The sequence below is a fragment of the Penicillium longicatenatum genome (assembly GCF_028827895.1).
Source record: "Penicillium longicatenatum strain IBT 33135 chromosome Unknown contig_6_segment0_segment0, whole genome shotgun sequence".
NCBI classification, from domain to species: domain Eukaryota; kingdom Fungi; phylum Ascomycota; class Eurotiomycetes; order Eurotiales; family Aspergillaceae; genus Penicillium; species Penicillium longicatenatum.
The window spans coordinates 5217168-5241543 of NW_026643123.1; the positions used below are offsets into that span (position 1 = coordinate 5217168).

Consider the following 24376-nt stretch of genomic DNA (forward strand, 5'->3'; position numbering starts at 1 on the left):
CAACCTCTTGCCCACCATGGATTTCGAAGCTCTGAAGGATCAATGGAGTGACGTGGAGGACCGCGATGGTGTCCGGCTTAGTTGGAACACTTTCCCGAGCTCTCGCATGGTGTGTGATGGATTGGACCCTGCTCGCCCCTCAATGTCGCGTCTTTCCCACTGACCCCGGATTTAGGAGGCCTCCCGCTTGGTCGTTCCCATTGCTGCCGTCTATACACCCCTCAAGGAGAAGCCCGATTCCCCATTGCTTCAATATGAGCCGGTCACTTGCAAGCAGCCCTGTCGGGCTGTGCTCAACCCATATGCGTATGTGCCCGTATCGTTGATCCCCGGATTGTGTTTGGAACTGACTCAGTGTTTAGAACTGTCGATATCCGCGCACGAATCTGGATTTGCCCCTTCTGTCTAATGCGCAACCCTCTGCCGCCTCACTATAAGGATATCACGGAAAACACAATACCCCCCGAGCTCCACCCCTCGAGCACCACGATCGAGTACCAATTGGCACGCCCAGCCCCAGCTCCCCCGATCTTCCTCTACGTTGTCGATACTTGCCAGGAGGATGACAGTCTGCAAGCGCTCAAGGATGCGCTCATCATGAGCTTGTCTCTGCTGCCGCCCAATGCGCTCGTTGGTCTGGTTACCTATGGAACTATGGTAGGGCGGAACGCCTCTTGAAATAAACGCATTTGTATATTGACTGTGATCGAACAGGCTCAAGTGCATGAACTCGGCTACACCGAGTGTGCCAAGTCTTATGTCTTCCGAGGAAACAAGGACTACACCGCCAAGCAAGTACAGGAAATGCTAGGCCTCGCCCACGGTGTTCGCCCTGGTGCACCTCAACAACAACCAGCTCGCCCTCCTCTCCCTCCTGCTGCGCGTTTCCTTCTGCCCGTTCAGCAGGCCGAGTTCCAGATCACCAGTGTCCTCGAACAACTGCAGCATGACCCCTGGCCTGTTGCAAACGATAAGCGTCCCCTGCGCTGTACCGGTGTGGCTCTGAGTGTTGCGACTAGCTTGTTAGAGAGCTCTTTCCAAAATGCCGGTGCCCGCATCATGAACTTTGTCAGTGGTGCCGCTACTGAAGGTCCCGGCCATGTTGTTTCGCCCGAGCTGAAGGAGCCAATCCGTTCCCACCACGACATTGATCGCGATAACATTAAGTACTACAAGAAGGCTGTCAAGGTGGGTCTTAGTTTTTCTTCATGCCTCATTCAGATACTGACCAGCTTAGTTCTACGATAACCTCGCTAAGCGCGCTGCCAACAACGGCCACATTGTCGACATTTTCGCTGGATGTCTTGATCAAGTCGGTCTTTTGGAAATGAAGAACCTGTCTAACTACACTGGCGGACACATGCTGTTGACGGACAGCTTCACCTCATCTCAGTTCAAGCAATCCTTTATTCGGGTATTCGACAAGGACGCCAACGATAACCTTCTCATGGGCTTCAATGCCTCATTGGAGGTCCTCACAACCAAGGAGCTCAAGGTCACCGGTCTCATTGGTCACGCTATCTCTTTGAACAAGAAGTCTAGTGCTGTTGGTGAAACCGAGTGTGGTATTGGAAACACATGTGCTTGGAAGATGTGCGGTATTGACCCATCTTCAAGTTACGGTATTTACTTTGAAATTGCCAACCAGGGTGGTCCCACTGCTGTGCAGCTTGGTCCTCAAAGGGGCATGATGCAGTTCTTGACATACTACCAGCACTCTTCCGGGCATTACCACCTGCGCGTGACTACCACCGCTCGGCCTCTGAGTGGCCCCGCTGGTGACCCGACACTGGCACAGTCGTTCGACCAGGAGGCTGCAGCGGTGCTCATGGCTCGAATTGCTGTCTTCAAGGCGGAAGTGGATGATGGTCCTGATGTGCTCCGCTGGGTGGACCGCATGCTGATCAGGCTCTGCTCACGCTTCGCTGACTACCGGAAGGATGACCCAACATCATTCCGGTTGGAAAAGAACTTCACCCTCTACCCTCAGTTTATGTTCCACTTACGACGAAGCCAGTTCTTGCAAGTTTTCAACAACTCCCCCGATGAGACGGCATTCTACCGTCACGTTTTGAACCATGAGGATGCCGGTGACTCACTTGTCATGATTCAACCTACCCTGGACTCATATTCTCTGGAAGAGGAAGGCGCCAATCCCGTGTTGCTGGACTCGGCATCCATTCAACCCCAGCACATTCTTCTCCTCGACACCTTCTTCCACATTCTTATCTTCCACGGCGAGACCATTGCCGAATGGCGGAAAGCTGGTTACCAGGAGCAGGAGGGCTACGAGAACCTCAAGGCACTTTTACAGCAGCCCAAGGAGGATGCCAGGGTAATTATTCTCTTTCTAATTTCATCACAAATGATCAAGCTGACCAATTTTGCAGGAACTTATTGCCGAGCGCTTCCCTCTTCCCCGATTCATTGTCTGTGATGCCGGTGGCTCTCAGGCCCGTTTCCTATTGTCTAAGCTGAACCCATCGACTACCCACACTACTGGAGGCTACGGCGGTGGTGTGTCGTCGCAAACCATCTTCACCGATGACGTCTCTTTGCAGACATTCATGGATCACCTGATGAAGTGAGCTTTTCCTCTTGCAAGAATAGATGACATATTGTTTTAGAACACATACTAACTGCCCATTAGACTCGCGGTATCTGGCACTAGCTAGTCATTTATACATGATAGCCATGAGAGCAAAGGGCGGTCTCTGACCCCTCGGGTCTTGTGTATCTTTAGCGGTGATTTAAATTTTCAAGTGTTTGCCTCGATATAGTAGTAGATTGAATGGATTGATACCAGTGTTCAATTTACATATATTCCTACCCAGGTGGGACAACCTTGGAAACCTTTCAACTCCGTATGGCCAAGCAATCAACATGATACCCCAGATGGCTAGAGCCTCTGGGCCTTGAACCATGGTCACGTGACGGAGTGCTGGGCCGCTGTAGGGTTTGCCCTAGCTGCCTCATTGGGTCACTCGCTTACTAGCCCCTGTGGGTCCGGCTGCCGTGATAGACTTCTCTCGTCCGTTCCTTTAATTTTCTTTTCCTCTTCTCCATCCACCCCTTCGACAACCCAAGGCAGATCGACTACCTTTCGCACTAGCCATGCGTAAGTATCATCACCTGGGTCAGCTATTCTATAGCGGCTAATGTAAATTTCTACTCACAGCTCCCAAGTTCGACCCCAATGAGGTGAAGATCATCCACCTGCGTGTGACTGGTGGTGAAGTCGGTGCTCAATCTGCGCTGGCTCCCAAGATCGGTCCTCTCGGTCTGTCTCCCAAGAAGATTGGTGAAGATATTGCCAAGAACACTGGTGACTGGAAGGGTCTGCGTGTGACTGTCCGTCTCACCATCCAGAACCGTCAGGCCGCCGTCTCGGTTGTTCCCTCTGCCTCTTCCCTGGTCATCAAGGCCCTCAAGGAGCCTCCTCGTGACCGCAAGAAGGAGAAGAACATCAAGCACTCCAAGTCTATTCCCCTTGACGACATCATCGAGATTGCCCGCCAGATGCGCTCTCGCTCCATGGCCAAGGCTCTCCAGGGTACCGTTCTCGAGATCCTCGGTACTGCTTTCTCCGTCGGCTGCCAGGTCGATGGCCGCAGCCCCAAGGATGTCTCTGACGATATCAAGGCTGGCGAGATTGACAGTATGTTTCGTCCTTCCCTCATGCTTTGGTTCTTGTCCACTAACGAGGTTCTAGTTCCCGAGGAATAAATTATCCTCTCGAATGCAGGGAGGTAGCTACCTTCTTTTGTGACGGTTTGGATTTTTGCGTAACAGCGGTCCTAGTTGCAGAATACGATTGTTGCCTCAACCAAAAAAAAAAAATTATTCATGAGTCATGACTTGATACCACTTTCTTTTGCGCTCCTGCGAGTGATCGAAATGAACATTGGATTACTCGCATTCCGATTCCCTTCCGTTTGTATATGCTCCAATCTCCCTTCCAATCTTGCATTCATTTCCTCTCGCTGCACTCCAATGGCGACGTGGTTGTTTGAAAGACTTCTAGATCATCTTGGCGCAAGCCCCATTTTCCGGAACCCTCTGATACACTCTGGCCCTTACCGTTCTTTCCTTACGAGGTCTGAATATTACTGCGTGGTATAGGCTTATTTTAAGCAGAGGAGAGCAATTGGCCCATTACTCACCGCGGTATTCTCGGGAGTTGACCTCGTGTCAAGTCCTTGTGGATACCATGGTCCATTTCTTGGGCCTACATCTCGAGATTCAGACTTTTCTGTTCTTGATGTAGGTTGTAGACCACTCCTAGATAGATTGTAGATGTCTTGAAGACTGAAAAAGCAAATGAAGTTCAAATGAAATCCAAATGTGAAAAAAAAAACCCCCCACTCCTGTTCCCGAGATTCTAGCCCTTTCCAATTCAACCGCGTACATTGTGGCTGGCCGCATTGCCTGGGTCACGCCTACTTGCGTATGATATGCCAGTCCACTGCACGACTAGCAGAATCTCAAATCAGATACTGCTGCATAGGTCCATACAGTGACATCCATGTCGCATTCATGTCAATGTCGATCGTCCTGAATCCGTTAGTCTGGTCCCAGGGTCTTCCCCGCAGAATCCAAGTGTTTGCATTCGACAGTCTCTCCTGTAAGCGTGGATATATATATCTTCACATGTATAATATAGGCACACCTGGGTATAGCACGCCTAATCAGAATCATCACCATCATTTTTTCTTTTCTGTTTCTGTTTGCACAGCCCCCAAATGTATATGCACATGTACCCCTCGGTAGACATGGATGTACTCAGCACCGGAATCCGAAACCCCCAACGGTCGCTAACACCGTATTCCCGGTGTGTACGATGCACGAACAAACCACAGCTTCGTACCTTGGATCTAGACTTGGCCCTTAAGTCCTGCAATGATTGGGCCACGGCATTTGAAATGCCTCAAGGTTTCAATATTGGCCTCTGGGGCTGATAAGCAATTGGAATAAACCATAACACCGAATAGGATATAGATGGAGGAAAACTCATCACTTCCATAGTACGTGTCCCAGTGGACCTGTCAGCACTGCACACCGAAGGACTGGAGCGCACCCGGGCGTCCTAGGCACTGGCCCCGGCAGGAGTCCACCGACTCCACCACCCCGACGATCATTGCTGGTTGGCCTTGTTAGCACATAGCGGGTGATGTTCGTTGGTCCACCTAGGGGGAGTTCGGTGGAGACCAAGAAAAAGCAAGAAATTCCAATTAATTTTGTTTTCAATCCTGGTCAAGGATTCTCGTCTGCGTCCCTTCTGGATTCGGTACGGACGACTACAGAGGCCCTGGAGCTTGAAATGTGAAGGTCGGGGAATATTGATCGTTGGACAGATGAAATGTCGGTCCCCGGTCGACGAGATGAGCTTGGTTGATGTATATTTTGGCTTCCAACCGGTGTGCGGTTCCGCTTCTGTATCACCCGACCCGCATACCTGTTAAAGTAGAGAGAGAGAGAGAGTTTGCCGATCTTGGGGAAATGTGTAGAGTATCTTGATTTCGATCATTCCGCAGTGCGACCGTATGAGCGTTAGCCTTGAGGAATTTCTATACGAACTTCCCCGAGACATGTACGGGATTCGTCGAGAAATCAGCAGATCGAAGATCTCCTCACCCCGGCATTCGCTTGAGGAAAGAATCGTGAGGCGAACAGGGGGTTGCCCCTATGATTTGATTTTAGGGATCTCAGTTCCGGTATACATAGATAATATCAGCGCGTACAAGGCTCGACTCGATCATCACAGCGGGGACCGATCCATGACTAGTCCGAGCGGAGCCAATGGTCTACTGACGTTGGCCGCTAGATGGAGACTCTAGGTTCAGCCGTTGGATCAAGTGGGTCAGTGGAGCTAGAGTGCGATAGAAAGAAGTGGAAAGGGGGGGGGAACTTCGAAGCTGCGCATACGGATAGTTGAAGAACTCATAGAGCACTAGCACTCCTCAAAGAGAGATCAGGCTCACCGTGTAGACAAAGCCAGTAGTGTGCGTGGTAGTCAAGAGAAATCGAATAAACAGGGACCGAGTGGCCAGGATCCGCATCCTTCATATCCCCCACTCGTCTTGGCTAAACAGGCCCCAGGTCCACTCTACTATACATGTGGACTCGTTTTCTTTCTCTCCCCTCTTTACTTTTTCTATCCTTTCAACACCTCCAATACCTGCCAAGGTTGCCCTTCATTGGCCCCGGATCTTGCAGTGAAAGCTGAACCCCCTTCTCCCTTGCGTCCGCCCGGGATCGATCATCTTTAAAACCACTTGGCCCTTTATCACCGCGTGGATCCAAAATCCCTCGATGACGATATTACGAGCCTGCTGAATCGACATTCAGCCCTGCTCTCTCTCGCCCTGTGCCCCATAATGCGGTGTCGGAAACGATACAAGGAGGATGCTTGTTGATTACCCACGAATTTAAACTTCTGCGTTTGATGTTGAATTCATCTTGGTAACCAACACCCCTGTTGTTTTTTCCTTCTTTTCCCGCTCCTTCGACCGCCCGCTCGACGAGAGATCGAGAGATCGAGAGGGGGATTGTGGTGGTCGAGGAGGTGATTCTGAATCGTCAAGGGAAACTTCCCCACGACAAAAATCGGAGACATCTCGATAAAAAAGAGACCGCCCAAAATCCACAAGATGTTTCCGACCGTCGCGCCATTCCCTCCGGTTCAGCCGCACCACCTCCATCACTATCCTACCCACGATGCCCTTCACCAACCCCCGTACGACCTGAATGACCCGGCCTTCCCCGCCCGCAACGATCCCTCGAAACCTTTCTTCAACCCATCCCGATCACGTCTCCAACTGCCACACCCCGTACAACGACTGGACGCTCGCGATGCCTCCGGGTCTGGCTCGAATGCCACCGGCGAACATGCACTACGAAGGAAGACCCCGAACGGTACCCTAGCTGCCGGCTACGATGGAACTCTAGGCGAATCGACCCTCCAACCCGCGACAAAGCACATCTTGGTTTCGCCCATGGACTCGGGACAATTCCTCTCGCCCCAGGGCATGCCGACCGACACCTGGCAGCAGCAGATCATGGACCCATCCACCTCGAAACATATGAACTTTCCCCCGGTCTTCAAGAACGAGGCGTGCAATCCTATCGCTCCTGGAGAGGTAGTTCAAGATGTAAACGGCACAAGCTGGGTCCGCCCGGTGAATTACCCGCCCGGGATCGACTCGATGCTTAACCAAAGTTTGCCTCTGCAGGCCTCGCAGCGGTTTCTGTTGCAGAATGGTTCCTATATCCCTACCGTTCTTCCAGCGACCCTCCAGCCTTGCGTGGGGCCGACCGCGTCAGCAGGCACGGGCCCATTTGGCCCATATTGGCCTGATGGGGCCTACATCCCATATCGTCCTGTGGCTTTTCGGGAGCCGCGATTTGGAACGCCCGAGCCGAACGCCCAGGCATTTTATGATCTTAGCCAGCCAGCGTTCAATCAGCCTCAAATCCCACTCGCTAGTCGGGCGGATACAGGCTTTGCATGGGGCCAACAGCCTGGGATGCCAACCCAGGATCCGATGATAAAAGCCCATTTCCCCCCCTCGTCACTCTGAACAGTTACCTTATCACACTCGAATCAGTCGACCTGTGTCATCATACTCATCAAATCCTCTACATAATGAACAAATGTCATGGAACAACACTCGTCCGGCACCCATCCAAGCCCCAGGGCCAACCGTCCCAGCCAATGTGGAGTTCAAGGAGAAGATCTTGTCGTGGGCCCATGGGGTCTATGTCGACCTCCTTGCAACCATTCACCAGGCTCGGCGCAACAGCATGTCAAATGGGGCTGATGGCCAGAACCCACGCTTTTTGAAACCAAGCATCTACCCCAAGCCCCCTCGTCAGCCGGGGCTTGATTTTTCACAGAATAATCCTCCTGAACTTACTCGTCACAACAGCTACCCGTCTAGTCAACATGATTTACAACGGCAGAAATTTGGCTTCCCGAGAATTAATGATCCTCACTCTAATACTGTACTACCAAGTCATGGCCATAATCGGCGGCCATCACTAAATCAATTTCCTCAGCACCCTCGCACATTGGACACACGGATACATGATGCCGGACGATTTTCTGGAGCGCCATCACGGTTTTCAACCTCTCTCTTTAATGAGGGTTCCCCGGTCGCCAACGCCAAATCAGCTTTGGAAATGCTATCTCACCTCTGCCACGAAAGCCATTGGGAGTGGATCGACGGCATGCTACTTGGAGGCTGTCTGGCTTATGGATTGGGAGATTACCACAAAGCCCTGCGGTGGTATTCTCGGATTATTGCACGCGACACATCGTAAGTATATATTGTATCTCTTCTAGACATGATGCTAATTTAGAGTCAGACATGTGGAGGCTATATCTAATCTAGCAGCAACTTTGTTCGCCCTCGACCGACGCGAAGAAGCTGAGCAACATTGGCTGCGTGCTGTCAAATTGCGTCCGAGCTTCTTTGAAGCTGTTGAGCATTTGATAGGGCTCTTCTGCAGTAGCCATCGTGGTCGAGAGGCGGTCAATATCATTGATTTTGTACAAAACTCGCTGCGTCATCCAAAGGATGGCGATTGCTTCAAGACAGACGAGCATGCTAGTGAGCCAGAGAGTGACGCAGAGAGTAACGTATCAGATGTCTGCATGTACGACAAAGCATCTTTCGACTACGATGATGACATGGGCCGTGTCCAGAATCTGAATCTGGGCTCTGTCGATGCGACTCCAGTTGGCTTCGCGACCAGTGGCTACGCAATTCCTGGCTCGGATAATGGGCGGATGCTGGCACTGGTCCATGCCAAGGGCAATATGCTTTATGCTCTTGGTGACAATGCTGAAGCTGCTGGAGCCTTTGAGGATGCAGTCTTGATCGCCGCTGGCAGGAGGCGGCATGGTATCCAAAGCCTCATCAAGCAGATTTTTGCTGCCTTCTCCCATGGCGCAGGCCCCGCATACCAGCCAGAGGAGGGCAATGAGAGCGTACTCTTGTATCCGGATAGAGCTTTGCAAACGTCGAAACTTGTATTCTCTGCCAATGGGACCCCGCCCGGTCTCAAGTATGTGGCAGAAGGCATTTCGCGAAACGCGGCGGTTTCGACTACTAGTAACTCTCTGCTTTCATTGGCAAAGATTTACCAGGACGGGATGGCGACCGTGTCATCTGGAGCCTTGAGGTCCACGCCTGGCGTTCGAGACATCTTAGCTCTTTACTACCTCTCCCTTTCCCTCCAGCCAAGTCCATCGACAGCGAACAATGTTGGTATTTTGCTCGCTGGTATTCAGAACAATACCCCGGCCCGTGGACTTGTGCGCCCCAACGGAGAAAGCCAACATCCAGAGATCCCTGGTGTGATCCCCGGAAGCGGTATATCATTGGCATTGGCATACTATAATTACGGACTGCATCTTGACTCTCGTCATGCACACCTGTACACCAACCTTGGCAGCCTTCTGAAAGACATTGGTCAACTCCATGCTGCTATTAAGATGTATGAGCAAGCGGTTCAGTGTGATGGCAATTTCGATATCGCATTGGCCAACTTGGCAAACGCTGTCAAGGATTCTGGCCGAGTCAACGACGCTATTACCTATTACAAGCGCGCCGTCAAGGTGAATCCAGAGTTCGCCGAAGCAGCTTGTGGTCTAGCTAACGCGTTGAACTCGGTGTGCAATTGGGTTGGTCGTGGTGGCATTGTGAATGGACGTGGCTTTCATGATCGATGGCATGTGGATGACAAAGGCATGCTTCGGGATGCCCAGGCCAATGACACAGGCGCTGGTTGGATTAAGCGTGTTGTGGACATTGTTGACCGGCAGCTTCGCGAAGGCGAATACTGGGGCCGAGGGCTATTGACTCAAAGCACAACCGAACAACTGTGTGCGCAATTGGCGAATGCATTGGAATCAAGTTTCACAGGAAATCGGAGATCAGCTCTTGCCAAAGTCCTGAAGTCATGGGCAGGACAGAAATGGGAAGGGTCTCGCATCGTTCGGCTTATTGAACGTGCCACCCGATCCATCACATGGCAATGGTACCAAGATCGGTATGTCTATGGCAAAGACTATCCTGCATCTAAGTACCGTCGGCCCCAACTTCCTGCTGCTTTGAGTGCGCCAAATGCGCCCACCGTCTTGCCCTTTCACACTTTCACCTGCCCGCTGTCCGCGAAGCAGATTCGTCAAATCTCACAGCGTAATGGTCTCCGGATCTCAACGTCCACTCTGCGGCTGCCCTGGCTTCCAGCTACAGTATACCGTCCACCCGCCCCACCGAACCCAGCTCTTCGAGTTGGCTATGTGTCATCTGACTTCAATAACCACCCCCTGGCCCACCTCATGCAGTCGGTATTTGGGCTGCACAATCCAAACAAGGTAACGGCGTATTGCTATGCCACCACTGCCAGTGACAAGTCCATTCACCGCCAGCAGATCGAAAAAGAGGCACCCGTCTTCCACGACGCCAGCGCATGGTCAGTGGACCGCTTGGTCCAGCAGATCGTCGACGATGGGATCCACATCCTGATCAATCTGAATGGCTATACTCGTGGTGCTCGTAATGAGGTGTTTGCCGCTCGGCCTGCACCAATCCACATGTCTTTTATGGGCTTTGCAGGGACCCTAGGTGCGGAGTGGTGTGACTACATCCTTGCTGATCAGATCTCGATTCCTACAGAGACTTTGAGTCCTGCACGGCGCACCACGCGCATTGAGGATCGCCTTCTTGACGAAGACAATGGGGAGGATCTTGAGAACTGGGTTTACGGCGAGAAGATTGTCTTTACACGGGACACTTTCTTTTGCTGTGACCATCGACAGAGTGCTCCTGATGCTGGGGAACGTCATCTCTCGTGGCATGATGAGCAGATGCGACGTTGGCAAATGCGAAAGGAATTGTTTCCCAAGCTGAGTGATGATACTATCATCCTTGGGAATTTTAATCAGTTGTACAAGGTAGGCACTTCTTCCTAGCCACAACATTGACCTCTGCTAATCAAGATAAGATTGAACCTACCACATTTCGAACGTGGTTGCGGATTCTGGCGCGCATTCCTAATGCCGTTCTTTGGCTACTCCGATTCCCGGAAACAGGCGAACAGAACCTACGAGACATTGCCAAAGCATGGGCGGGTGAGGCAACGGCATCGCGAATTATATTTACGGACGTGGCACCGAAGAATGCACACATTGCACGGGCCAAGGTCCTAGATCTATTCCTCGATACGCCCGAGTGCAACGCACACACCACGGCCACAGATGTCCTGTGGAGCGGTACGCCGATGCTCACATACCCGCGATACAAGTACAAGATGTGCTCGCGCATGGCAAGCAGTATCCTCACAAGCGCACTCCCAAGCACAGAAGACGGGAGACGAGCCCGGGAGGAACTGATTGCCTCTTCTGATGATGACTACGAGAACAAAGCTATTCAGCTTTGCATGGATTTAAAATACGTGATTGGTGGCAGTGGCCGAGCTACAGGTCGACTGGCGAATATGCGACAGATGTTGTTTTTGCAGCGATACACGAATAGGCTGTTTGATACGGCGCGCTGGGTGCGTGACCTAGAACTTGCGTATGAGGCTGTGTGGGCGAAATGGGTGAATGGCGAAGAAGGCGATATCTGGTTATGATGTGCACAGCGATATACCCCTTGAGCGATTTTTTCTTGATTCTTGGTTTTGTATCACATCTACATGGTCTTGCTGGTTCATTTGGAAAGCTTCAGGTTCTCATTTCATTTCTTCTTTCACTTCTTGATGACTTCGTTTCTTTTCACTGCGGTTCTTTTTTCTTATATTTTTTTTATTTCTCGAGCATGGAGCTAGAAATGTACACGTATGCGGAGGTTGCGATTCAAATAGATTTGAAATCGTGAAGACATTCGTCCTGTCTTTGCAGGAGATCTCGTCAACTGGCTATTCCAAGCATGACATTCACCGTACTCCGTCCGTACTCCGGATTTCTTCGGGAAACCCGATCGTATTCGCCGTATCCCTTCCCAAATTTGTACAGCTTTCTCCACGGTTCCACAGCAGCATCAACTTAAAATCCCACAAATCCCACAGTTGAACTCCATGATCTGGACCAAAAATAAGGCGCTCGCAATCACTTCCTCGATCGAGACAAAGGCCAAACCAGGAGATCCATCAGGATCTGGGATCTATAGTCTATTCAGGCAGGTTCTTAACAGCTTTCTGGCTAGTCGCACCACGTTTCAAAAAGCTTCTTAGACTCAATTTTTCGACGCCGGTGGGGAATGACCATGTGGACTCGGAGACGCCCAAATCTAGTATACCCTGCTTACTGTGGCACTGTGGCACCGCGAAAACCTTGGAAAATCTCTCGCACGCATAGTTTGATCCATGGTTTGATGGTCGCTGTAGTGTACGCCACATTACAATACATCGCATAGAGATGCGCATTGGGAAACTGGTTGATCGTATAGTGCTAGCTCCGTCGACTAGGCCACCTGTGTGAATCTAGTGCGAACTATCAATATTCTAGATCTCAGCCGCTAGGCCCAGGACGTCATGACTGACCCAGTCCTCGGGTTCACAGCTTCCAAACAGAGATAAAGAAACAAAGAAACAATCCCGACACCATGGTTCTTTGAGTTGAGTGGGAACGTAGGCCCAAAGTAAATCTTTGTTACGACGATCAGATATGAACTCGATCTGAGCTCGATGTCCATTATCCCGACGGACGGGTAACTTACACACGCTAGCCGGGATGGTGATAGTACTCAGATTGCACCGAGATCCGCCGTCGACCAATCAGAAGCTGTAATGGATGTATTTTTGTGGCACAAGTTACGGACCTGCACATGGATGCTCTTTTAGGCGATTTGAGTTTTGTGCATTGCGTTAATCTTGGGAGCTTGTTTGATGAGAGGTATCAGATTGATCGTGCCTAAGGTTTATAATTTTTTTTTCTATTTCTTATAGAATCTACTATATGCAAAATTTCCAATCTAGTTTCTCGTTCCGTGTGATTCACTATTTGTTCCGTATTGGTATGTTTACTTACGTCATCTGGAGAACTTCAAAGCTCGGTGGATGTCTCCAGCTCAAAAATGGGGCTCGCGTCAGGACTGCCATGTCGGGCGAGAGGGAGCGTCGATCGAATCCGATGGCTTGGGACAACGGGAGAACCGCTGTAGAATGATACGTATGGATCGAATGCGCGACACGCAGATCGGTTCATTTCCCCCTGATCCTTTCGTAAGTGGCCCATGGTTATGCCCATAACTACATAGAGGAGAACTCCACATATCAGCCGTTGCCTGACCGTTATTTTCTTACACCCCCTTTTTTGGTGGCGTTGCCTCCTGAATGGATTTCCTACTGTCCTTTCGGTATGTACCAGATCTCTCTCGCGTCTTGGCACCCGTTTCTCTGTCAGCGCCAGTGCCGGCTGTTGGTCCTGGCGGACTAGTGGCAGGTCAAACTCTACTCCGTACATTTTCTCTATTCTATTTTCCTTTCACCAGCCCCTCGGCTCCTCCCTGTCATAATTCTGTAGACGGTGTGCACTATTGAATAAGTCAACCATGGCGTTGGGATTTGATCCTGGTTCTTTTTTTCATTTTTATTTTATTTTTTTCTTTGTTCGCAACCCAGGGGTCAGGTTCGATTCGATTCCCTCGTCCCGTCTCCCGGGTCCACCGTTCTGGAATTTATTCTTTGTGTTTTATCTGATGTGCCGCTTTTCTTTCCCCCGTGGACGTGTATGGTGGGGACTCGATCCCATCATGGTGGTTTGTATTATATACCGGGCATTTACATATATTACGCAGATTCCCCGTTATTCCAAATAACTTGCAACCTCGCTAACGCTTTTGGGTAACTCCTGTAAGCACTCTAGTGCACGGTTAGGAGGATTTGTGAGGTCCGATCTGCTCTCACAGTACACTATTGATTGCTGTGCCCCCGATGATCCGGTATGAAATAGGACTTGCTTCTTTGAGCATCTGATTCGATCGTGCTTCATATCGTTGCTTCTCGGGGCGGGTCTGGAGTCTAGATGGCTGACATACTTGGTGGCGGTTATCACCGTCAGCTGAAAAAAGGGCCTGTTGATTGATTTTCGTCCGTGTACTCTGATTTATATTTATTTATATTGATTTTAGTCTGTCCCTAGTTGCATATCATATTCGCCTTGTGATTGTTTGCATCGTAGAAATCCGAACCGAGCTACTTTGACAATCCGGTTTTTGCAGTAGGGTTCAGCTCACCCATCCTCACTCGGGCGAGATACTACTGTGCACTCCTGAGATCGTAGATGTCGGTGTAGAGCAGGGGTTCAACGGATTTCAGATTGATTAAGATCCACCGTTAACACAGTAAACGGCACAGCAAACCATGGTACGGCGTATTCCGTACGTCTCTATACAGTAGGGCTCGGGAGTGCATCTCCGTATTGTACAACGGGTGGATCCCACCAAAACCACACATTCCAAAACATTTGAAAACAACAGTGACGTCGGCTACAGAGTACATGCTTTGAGGCATATTATAACGTTAGCTATAGGGTACTACTGTACAAGGAAGAAAATAACTGCTCCGGCCCCCGGAACCCTCGCCCCGGGCTTGCATGCACGAACACCCTCCACGATCCCAAAAGCCCCGCCGTTCATTCCGTCAGACATGACCAGTCCGATCGATGCATCAGGCTATTGGCTGGGGTGGCGGGAGGGGGGAGGAGGGGCGCCACTCACGCGCAGATGGTGTCACATCGGTCAGCGATCGGGGGCTTGTGGTTGGTGACGGGACCGTTGGGGGATGATTCTCCTGCAAGTACGGACGAACCTGTTATTAGAGTTTCCAACTGGCGACCAAGTTTTCCTGTGTCTTTTTGTGATGCCATCATTTGTACGAAGTTATTCATATCAGTGCATCGGTTTATTTCTTTTTTTTTCCTCCGTAGATCAGAGGAGGGATCTGGAAATTTTGGCGAAATATTCTGGAAGGTGATATTCTGTAACCCTAGAACCGTGGTTGACGAGGCACCTACGCTCTGAACCGCCCGCGATCGTCGTCACTGTGCAGCCGAGACCAAGAACACATTGTATGAAAAAGGCGCCGTGCAGATACTGTGGGTCCTGTGCCTCACTCTCGACTTTGGCCAGGCGTTTTACAATCCCTTGCGTACTGTCCTCGTGAGTCGTTTTTTTTCCAGTGGCGCATTCCTCGGAAAAATAGCCTACGCCCTCGAGGAATACATGAAACAGTAGACGGTTACCAAAGAAGGCGAATCTGACAGATGAGATCAGAGCGATGTTACCTGAACCAAACTTAACCGTGGAGAAGGTGAATAACTGGAGTAGATCGAGGGACATGTACCATGGTTAGTATTATTGGGCGGAGCTGATGTACGACCTAGGGCTTAATCGATTCGATATCCTTGTGCCTGTGGCCCAGACGCAAGTCCGATCTGTACATGTACAGTTCTAGTGTAATCCTTCTACTGGTTCTCGATCAAATCATGATAAAACTGAACGTTCAAATTCCTATAGCAGCAGGGGTATTGTAAAATAAAATAAAAAAGTGCTAACCCAGAGAATAAGCCCATTGATTTTTTGTGGTTCTTTCTCACGTAAAACAAAACTCCCCGGGACTTTTCCAGCGTCCCTGAAACGAAAAAGAGGAGATCCCTAAAAATTGAGAAAACCCCCCACATTGACCCGAAAACACCCAGGTTTTTGAAGATCCGAACCGAACCATGGTAATACACATTAGGAACAAAGGAGAGGATTGTCGCCAGCGAGGAAACGAGCGAGGGGCTTTTTGACACATGTACAACCTTGCCAGGAAATCTCCCGGACAAGGACGGGAATAAAGTATAGAACAGAGAAAGCCAGGTTCAAGAAAGTCGTACAGTCATAAGAGAAAAAAAAGAAAATGGACACAAGAAAAAATAGAGGAAACTAAAGATCGCGGTCGTTGCGATTTTAGTTAAGGAGATTGTTAACCCCCATGCGAGTATCGCGGGGAGCTTCGGGCGTATAAGCCTTTGGTAGATCGGTGGGCTGGTGCCACGATGCCAACGTAGGCTGGTGTTCCATCCATCGCCGTTTGGAGGCAATGTCGGAGAGTGATTCCAATGATCGTCCGGCATAGCTTGGTGAATCCTCGACCACATGTACGGATGCCACGCTGGGACGGCGGGTATCGTACTGCGCACGCATGTCGACCGGCAACGGTAATAGCTGCGGTGAGGGAAGAGTGCGCGGAGAAGAAGAGCAGACAGAATTGTGATCCGAGACCATGGAAGGGGGCTCGACGGAAAGAGCATTGGAAACATCGGAGAAAGCAGGCGAAGTCAAGGGGGTTTCGATGGGTCGGTTGATGGAGGGGAGAGTGTAGATGGGAGAAAGTTGACGAGCGGCGGTAGTAGACATGGATTCTCGGCGAGAAGAGTATGCATCGGAAGAAGCTGTAGACTCGGTGTCCCATGGGCGAGTGCTGAAGCGAGGTCGAGTTGGGCTCACCACTGACGCCCGAGCATACGGTGCCTCAACCCGGCCACTGAAAGTCCGGGAGACAGTCGGGGTTGATGAGAGACCACGGCGTTTGCGGTTCATGCTGCCATTCCACCAGTTCTTCACGGCGTTGTCGCTACGGTTTCCCAGTCGGCGGGCGATCTCGGCCCAGCGTTTGCCCATTTCGTTGACCATGCGCTCGATCATAAGCCCCTCATCTGAGGAGATGGGCTCGCGGTTTAACGAAGGCTTGAGATTTTGGTGGAAGCGTTCCCGACATTGTTTTGGCGAGCGGTAGTGCATGTGTTGGGAGATGCGCACCCAGTTGTTTGGACCTTGTTCGCGGACGAGCTGCAACAGCAGTTGGTCTTCCTCGGGAACCCAAGGTCCACGGCGGTGAGAAGGAGCCATGAGGGGAGATGTTGAGGTGTATATGGGTATTGGTAATGATATGGGTATTGGTATAGGTTGGAGTGTTGATGGGTTGGAAGTTGGAGTATAAGTTGGAAGGGAGGTATGTTGATATAAATGGTTGAGAAGAACAAAGTCAAGCCACAAGAGCAGCACGGCGAGAATTATATCTGCACCCAGGGGGACGGGTCCAACGAAAAATGACCAGCTCCACCCGCACACGCTATGGAAAGAAGATCACGATCCAAGATCTCGGAGCTGACAGTTCGGAACAATACAGGTATTGGTATTGGTATGGATACAGGATTATTTAGATTTATCATTATTTATTATTTATTTATTTATTTATTAATTTTTTATTTTAAAAAAATACGTACACGTTGTGACTCCACATTACCCATTTGGGACCACGAGACTATGGTTATAGGCAAAAGATAAACATCTTCAATACTACTACAACAAGGTTCATGTCGAGAAGAAAATTAAATAGTCTGCAAGTATCCTTCAATGATTTTGAATCAAAGGTCCAAAAGAAACGAATGGAAAAAAGATACAATAAAAATAAATAAAATAAAAAGAGAAAACAAAAATAAATGCTCCGGCGATCGTCAGTACGACCCGGGAATCCGGGCTGAGGAAATACCGTAATGATCGGAGGGATCGACCCTGAGCCCCGTTGCTGGAATTCCAAATCACTGCCCGCGCTAATGGAAGCTATTTTTTAAAATCGTCTGAGCACTGCGCATAGACCCAAAACACCGGTTCACAAAAGCATGTATATTTCTTTTTCCAGACCCTAATATGATAGGCGTTTACATTGGATGAAGCTGAGCCAGCCCCAAATTGAATGTCAACTACCAGGAATAGTCAAACTTGAAATCATTCTGGAGGAAATCATGGAATGACAATCTAAGGAACCATGGAAAGAAGTAAAACCGTTTAACGCCCCTGACAGCATCCAAACCTTCTCATTCCCCACCCACGACAGAAAGGGGCCAGGGGCAGATCGATGTCAAGCGAACAGAGGCGCGGTAGGGTCAGTGATGTTCCAATCCTCAGCCAGCCATGCACAACACTTACTCGATCATAAACGATCCATGAGGAATCGGCCGGAGATGTCCGTTCATTGGCTCAATCGGCGGCTCTGCGCTCATGGCCGGCTTGCGATACCCACTATTTAGGTGGGTCCAAGCATAGAGTGGAGTTCGATCGTGACAAATTCCCAAGAACCGGGTCACTTGAAGAAGACCATTGGAATATGGGGAAATTATGCTATTCCCATTAAACAAATTAGAAAAAAAAAAACGGGAGTCAGATCTGACAACCGCCACTCCGTGCTAGCTCTCTCCCCCCCCTTTTTTGGTTTTTGCTTTTTGAGGAGCTTCGACCCCGAACAAATCCGACGGTGTGGTGCCTGACGGGAGGAATGTGGATCTCAAGTTCTAGTGCAGAGAGTAAAGTAACAGTGCGCCTGGAGTGCCTTGCAGTCAGAGCCCCCTTTAAAGACTTCGGTGTACATATTCTACGAAGTCTCTAAGTATAGTGACCTAGTTAGAGAGTATGGTTCCATTCTTTCACAGCGACAAAAGGTACTTTACATAGCTCGCATACCGTGTACGTTGACATGTGCAGACTGCGACTCCGAACCTGCAAGTCCATGGCTCGTACAGCAAAAAAAAAGAAGAAAAAACCCCACGCATGGACCACCTGCCACCTGTCACGGACTGCTGGGGCGATCCCGGGGAGACCGTGACGTGATAGAAGTTTTGGTCGATGCGGCAGATCGGGGACGATCACTTGGCTGCAGGCTGCGTGCAATGGAAAGAAAACAACCCCTGGTAACCAATCTATCTCCCGTGTCGTTTCCCACTATTTCCACCCTAACGTTTTGGTGTACCAAAGTTGAACCGCGATGAGGTATCACATCTTTCCATTTGGTCTTCGATCGAGGCTAGCGGGGATCGCCTTCATTCTTTTCGTGGGTATTGCCCGGTTTGGCGTCTTGCAGATGGATCCCTCCCCACAGTGGAAACCGTTGAACATGCCGTCGCAAGCCACACCTTTTTTGCTGGGTTCTGTTTGGGTATTTTACCATCGCATCACCCACACGCTACTGGCCCACTGTGACGAACCTCTTCCTACCGCTCTGATTGGTTCCTCCAGGTATTTGTCATTGTTGTGCGGGTCTGCTGGATCAGGCAAGGATGCGCTGGGCGGTTATCGACGTCGAGGGGAGTAATCTTAAACGATACTTAATCTATTCCAGACGGCCTATACGACTCCAATGGGGTCCATGGGTAAACTATTTCTCGTAGCCAGCCCGTCGTCTAAGCAGAAGTGGTCAAGGTCTGAAAATAACCATGTGGAGCTGAATCTCGCGATATTAATGTCGCCCCCTTTTTTTGGGGCAACATTTTGACTTTATCGATCCGAGAAACAAGGAACAAGGAACAAGGAACAAAGCACTTGGACAAGAATCAAAGTGACTGTAATGGAAACGTCTTTCACATTACTGCGTATACGTATTCTTAAAAAGCCACGCTGAGATCAGTCCTCGTGTGGACCGATCGGGGACCATACTCCTGGGAAAGAAAGCCGTTGTCGACCGGATGAACCCGTTCTGGGATGCAACATCGACTAGGGTAGACCCGAGATATGACCTGTCATTCTACATTTCATCAATGCACCAATCAAAGACGCGGCAAGTATTTGAGATAAATCCCTGCTGGTCTGCAGGGATCACCGCTGATCGCGCCCGTGCACGTCCAGACCAAAATTCTCCCCTGCCGTTCCCCTGTCAAGTCCGTCATAGAGGAAACCGAAAATAAACCCCATTCAACTCACTAGTTCAGACGATGTAACCAGGAAGCTGGGAACTTTGATGAAATTATCCACCCCCCCCCCCCCCCCTTTTACCCCGGGTCCAGGCTCACAAAGCATAAGCTTTTGTTTTGGGGATCTAGAAGATACAAAGATACAAAGGGAAAGCATTCATTAAACAGAGTATAATCAACATCATTGATCATGGGAAATCAAGAAATAAAGAATACTCCAATGGTCAACGGCTACCCTGACTGTCGGGTATATCACGTGCGAGACCCGAAAAATAGGATAAACTACGAACGGATTAACCTTTTTGCTGGTCCGTGCGTTCTCGGGCTTCAGATTTAGCATTCGGGGACCATATGGTGCCCGATCTGTGGGAAACCGTTTTGGCACGCGCTTCGGGCTTTTATTTCTTAGGGTTCTGGGGTTTCGGGATTGAGGATTTTGGGACTGAAGGATTTAAGGGATCCTGGACTAACCCCTGTCATACAAACTGTGTGGTTGCAAGGATCCACCTCTTGCAACCGTTTTGACGGTTTTACGGTACACCTGCACCACGAAGTAGAAAAGAATTTTGGGAAAAAAAAAAAAAAATGGTAACATGGAAACATGGAAATTACTAAATACGGCTTTCCAGGTGTTGACCTTTGACATCGTCATCAGACCTGTTGTCACTTACCGTTCTAGGACTATCTCTCCGTTCCCCCCTCCCCCCACCTCATCCCCTCTCGATTCTCCTGGCGTACAGGAGTAACAAAGGGACTCAATTCGACCCAGCTCCATTAGTGTACCGTACAACGGCCAAACCGCCCCAAAGCGGGCGAATAATGGATTCCTATTCCGTGTGTGATGTGATGTTTTTGAAAACACCAATGAAAAAAAGAGGGGGCAAGCGGGATGAGTTCAACCGTTCTGGACCTCAACGATGGAGAACGGGCCAGTGTGGCCCCGCTTCATGGCCGTCACCGTATCCCAGGACGGACGATGACTGGCTACTTTTTGCTCAATGGATGGGTTTGACAGCGGTCCCACGAACCAGTTCGCTTCGAAGCTCGATCCCTGTGGCGGTTTTCGGGTTTTGGTTTTTGGATTTTTGGATTTTTCTTTTTTCTTTTTCTTGCTGCCACAAACAAGGTTTCATGCCTAACGGGTGGGATTAGTGAAGTTTAATCCCCATCTCCAGACCCTATTGTGTGGTTTGGTGGCTTGTTCCTTATCCATAGCGACAGGATATAAGCGAGAGCGAGGAATTGGTCTGGTCTTAGTATAGCATAAAACAATCTGACAGGAAGGCGAACTTGTCAATGTGTCGGCTAGGTACACTTGGCCCTTCTAGGTATTTCGTCGTGTCTATCAACGGAGTTTAGTCGTGGTTTTGTCCAACCACGTTCGCTTTCCGTTGCCCGGCTCAACCCTATCTACCCGGTCCAAACTCAATCGGACTTTCTGTTACGAACTTTTAAGCACAAAGGTACCCAGATGTTTCTCTCTAATGGGTTTAAACCCTAATTCTAGACTTTATTGGATCAGATGGACAATGAAAGGTTCAATAGACCTTCGACCGTTGAATGCCGTTTGACAAAACAAACTTTCACCCTTTGCCGCCAGGATGAAAGGGCGGCCCATCGGTCATCTGGAACCTTTTTTATTTTATTTTTGGGACTCCACCTGGGGCAAAAAGAAGCTCGTAAAAGGGGCGATTGAGTGGCGGCAAGGCATGGCGGGCGAACAGGTGAAGGTGGAGTGTAGGTGCGGAGATGCACGGCAAATGTCATAGCAATTCCAGCCGGTCCGCTCCATTCGAGCCATACCGTTTTCCCTATTAGTTTGGGTACATGATGTATTCGTATATACGAATATTTCTCCTTTTTTTTTTTCTAAAAAAGGGAGAAAAAGAAAATCTACATATCAATGTGGTCACTTTATATTTTCACTTCGTATGGGTTTTAATATACCGAAGGCAGCATATACGGAGGCCAGCCCAATATTCACACCCCGGTCTATCCAAGCTAGGTAGGTCCGTAAGCTGGCCCCTCTTCTCATCCACGATATTGGAGCCGCAGTCAGGGGTGCACCCCGGCGCTTCTAATCCAGCAATGCCTCATGTGGGTATAGTCTTGAGACGCCGTGTGATCCGTGCCGTTAGTTAACCGAGTTGGGGAGAGAATTGCGAGGCTACGACACTGAGTTGACTTGCGCTCCGACCGAAGTTGCCGCAGCCTTGTTACAGGTTTCGATAGTCGCTGGGACTCTGTACCGTTTGCTTGGATCCACAGGTGGAAGCGACCGCTGTGATGATGTAACGGATCAGCTGTTTTCTGTTTACTCCATTGGCTCTAGTACACACGTGATGTGATGGTCCAGATGCAGTCTAGTATAGTTAGGGTTCGGATCTAGGGTTAATTCCAGTCTTGTTACTGAGGGCTTTGAGGCAGTATTGTATTATAGGCATCGGGACTGGCAGTGAGTTTCGTTCGAGATTCGCCTCGATGTCCAAATTATGTTGATTCGTATTCTATTTCTGTATTGCAGGGATTGTTTCCCATTTCGATCCATTTCATACTAAATCTCGTGTTTTCCCGCTGTCTCACCCAGAATATATATCTCAACCCGATGGGCAAACCCAAACAATCAATTCTAGAAATCAGGCCCACCTGGGCACTAATGATTAGACAAACTTCCAACCTTGGAAGTTTGAACTCTTCAGGTCTTAAAAGCCCCTCGGATAACTAAACTCTTTATAAGCAACTATTGATACAAAGGCCGATAAACCGAGCGCCATCCATTTAGATGCCACTGGTGGCGCTCAGCCCTGCACGCCACACCAGTGAGATCACAGCACAGCCGAAAATCATGCTGCTATCCTCCACCATGACTTCAGCCATGCCGTGCATCTGCAAAATGACACCGCACATGGTAAAGTATGTAATCCCCACCCCTAGCTCGTGGAAATCCCGACAGCTGAACACCGAGACAGAAACGAGGGCGTTAGTGTTTTATGCAAGGGATGCATGAATTGACAGGGGCGTCGATCAGGAGATCAGGAGATCAAGTCCATGCAAGGCTTGAACATTAGGTTTGCGTTTTGACGTTATTGCTTTTTTTTTTCTCCTGGGTTTACGTACCATCTCGACTCATTTTGTGATACTCTACCTAGTTCTGGTTCCATGCTCGGTTCGGCTACCTGGGTATATCCTTGAACAAGATCCTGAGCTGACACTCTTACCCCTCTCCTGCGCAGATCCAGATTATTCTATGTATTCTTACGCCGAATTCAAAATACAGGACGTTTTTGAGATCACGTCTTTCCCGATTTCCAGGTCCACGGATTACCGTGGTTGCACCATGTGGCCCGAAACAGGGAACTTGCAGCTGGCCCAAGGACGACGGGATTCGGCTGCTGGCATGTCTCAAACAGATCTGCTCCTTACCACACATGCTCATGTATGTAATCATACTGTCTCGTGCAGGCACCTTGGAGATACCCCGTCTTCGTGGAGAATGACTGGTTGAATGGGTAATCCCCAACAACATGCCGAGTGCAGATACTCGTAATCCCTACCGGTAAGTGTCTGACAGTATGGTGATATTTGGAAAAATTTGTAAAACGTATCATCAATACTGGAAATATGGTCTACGCGGTTCCGTTCTCGTCTGTAATGGACACTTTCCAACCTTGAAAGGATGATTTGTCCGAACTCTCGTTTGCACTACACACCATGACACAGCGTACTGTAGGCATGGCTTGGAAGCAGATATTGAAATATATGACATAATACATTACAACTATTGAACCAAACAAAATGTTGCCTCGCCTAGAGATTCCATCCTGAGAAAGCTCAGCTGAAGCCATCTTCGGGGTCTCGCCGTCTCCCCCATCCAACCATGCTGCACACATCGCCCTCTGTTCAAATCATTTTCAGCTAATCCCGACCCGCGTATGATTTCATACACTCATCCTGATATGATCGGTGACTGTGGACTCAGATACAATTGGCCCTAATTGAATCTTGTTCACTGACTTAGATGAACGGCGATGGAATCAGGGCAGAACAGGAGGTGTCTCAGCTTTGAATTTTGCTCTAACCGTTTGCCAACTGTCTCACCAACGGGCGGGCATTTCACTGGGCTCGTGGAATAATGACGTGTGTAGCACGTCGTAGGACGATTTTCTCCTTCGTGTGTCTCAAGCTGATGCTGGGGTTGATGCATGGAACTCTAGGCGTGGAGCTCTGTTCGCTGCAAAGAATGCCGTGCCACTTTTCAAGAATTTTCTGTAATCTTGAGAGTTTATCCCTCGCCTTTGTCAGTTTACTGGAGTGTTACGGATCTCTGTTCTCAGGTGATTCCGAAAGGCCCTAGAAGAGTCGTAGCCAGACCAGGAAAGACCACTCATGGTAGATAGGAGGTCTGTAGCTAATAAATACCGCCATAATCACGATATCTTATTAGTTTTAGAAGGGGCTATATATCGCGAAGAGCGCGCTTTCTTGGATGTTGGGCATTAGAGAAGCTTGGACACGGAAAATCCTAGGGACTCAAATTGATATTGGCTCGGTCTGGACATTGAATTGAAAATCCAGAATATCAAGCAGTCACTATCAAATTAAGTTCATTCAATCAGGGAGTGCGAACCCAACTATCTC

At 49.5% G+C, this 24376-nt stretch overlaps 5 protein-coding genes across 5 annotated transcripts; 4 read left to right on the plus strand and 1 right to left on the minus strand.

Moving 5' to 3' along the window:
* Positions 1-16: 16 nt before the first annotated feature.
* sec23 (GTPase-activating protein SEC23) lies at positions 17-2675 on the plus strand (the record flags this gene model as incomplete). The annotated part of the gene is made up of 7 exons (XM_057120526.1): positions 17-109; positions 176-306; positions 363-657; positions 715-1188; positions 1238-2335; positions 2391-2584; positions 2651-2675. The coding sequence occupies 7 exons, from the start codon at positions 17-19 to the stop codon at positions 2673-2675; spliced, it is 2310 nt and encodes a 769-aa protein (XP_056970081.1).
* Positions 2676-3114: 439 nt separating this feature from the next.
* Positions 3115-3726, plus strand: N7484_010140 (60S ribosomal protein uL11; the record flags this gene model as incomplete). The annotated part of the gene is made up of 3 exons (XM_057120527.1): positions 3115-3118; positions 3179-3658; positions 3713-3726. The coding sequence occupies 3 exons, from the start codon at positions 3115-3117 to the stop codon at positions 3724-3726; spliced, it is 498 nt and encodes a 165-aa protein (XP_056970082.1).
* Positions 3727-6650: 2924 nt separating this feature from the next.
* Positions 6651-7580, plus strand: N7484_010141 (uncharacterized protein; the record flags this gene model as incomplete). Its single annotated transcript, XM_057120528.1, has 1 exon — positions 6651-7580. The coding sequence occupies one exon, from the start codon at positions 6651-6653 to the stop codon at positions 7578-7580; it is 930 nt and encodes a 309-aa protein (XP_056970083.1).
* A 73-nt stretch (positions 7581-7653) lies between these two features.
* N7484_010142 (O-linked N-acetylglucosamine transferase, SPINDLY family protein) lies at positions 7654-11643 on the plus strand (the record flags this gene model as incomplete). The annotated part of the gene is made up of 3 exons (XM_057120529.1): positions 7654-8318; positions 8368-10963; positions 11014-11643. 3 exons carry the CDS (start codon positions 7654-7656, stop codon positions 11641-11643), a joined length of 3891 nt encoding a protein of 1296 aa, XP_056970084.1.
* Positions 11644-15962: 4319 nt separating this feature from the next.
* flbD (putative MYB family conidiophore development protein FlbD) lies at positions 15963-16904 on the minus strand (the record flags this gene model as incomplete). Its single annotated transcript, XM_057120530.1, has 1 exon — positions 15963-16904. The coding sequence occupies one exon, from the start codon at positions 16902-16904 to the stop codon at positions 15963-15965; it is 942 nt and encodes a 313-aa protein (XP_056970085.1).
* Positions 16905-24376: the final 7472 nt, after the last annotated feature.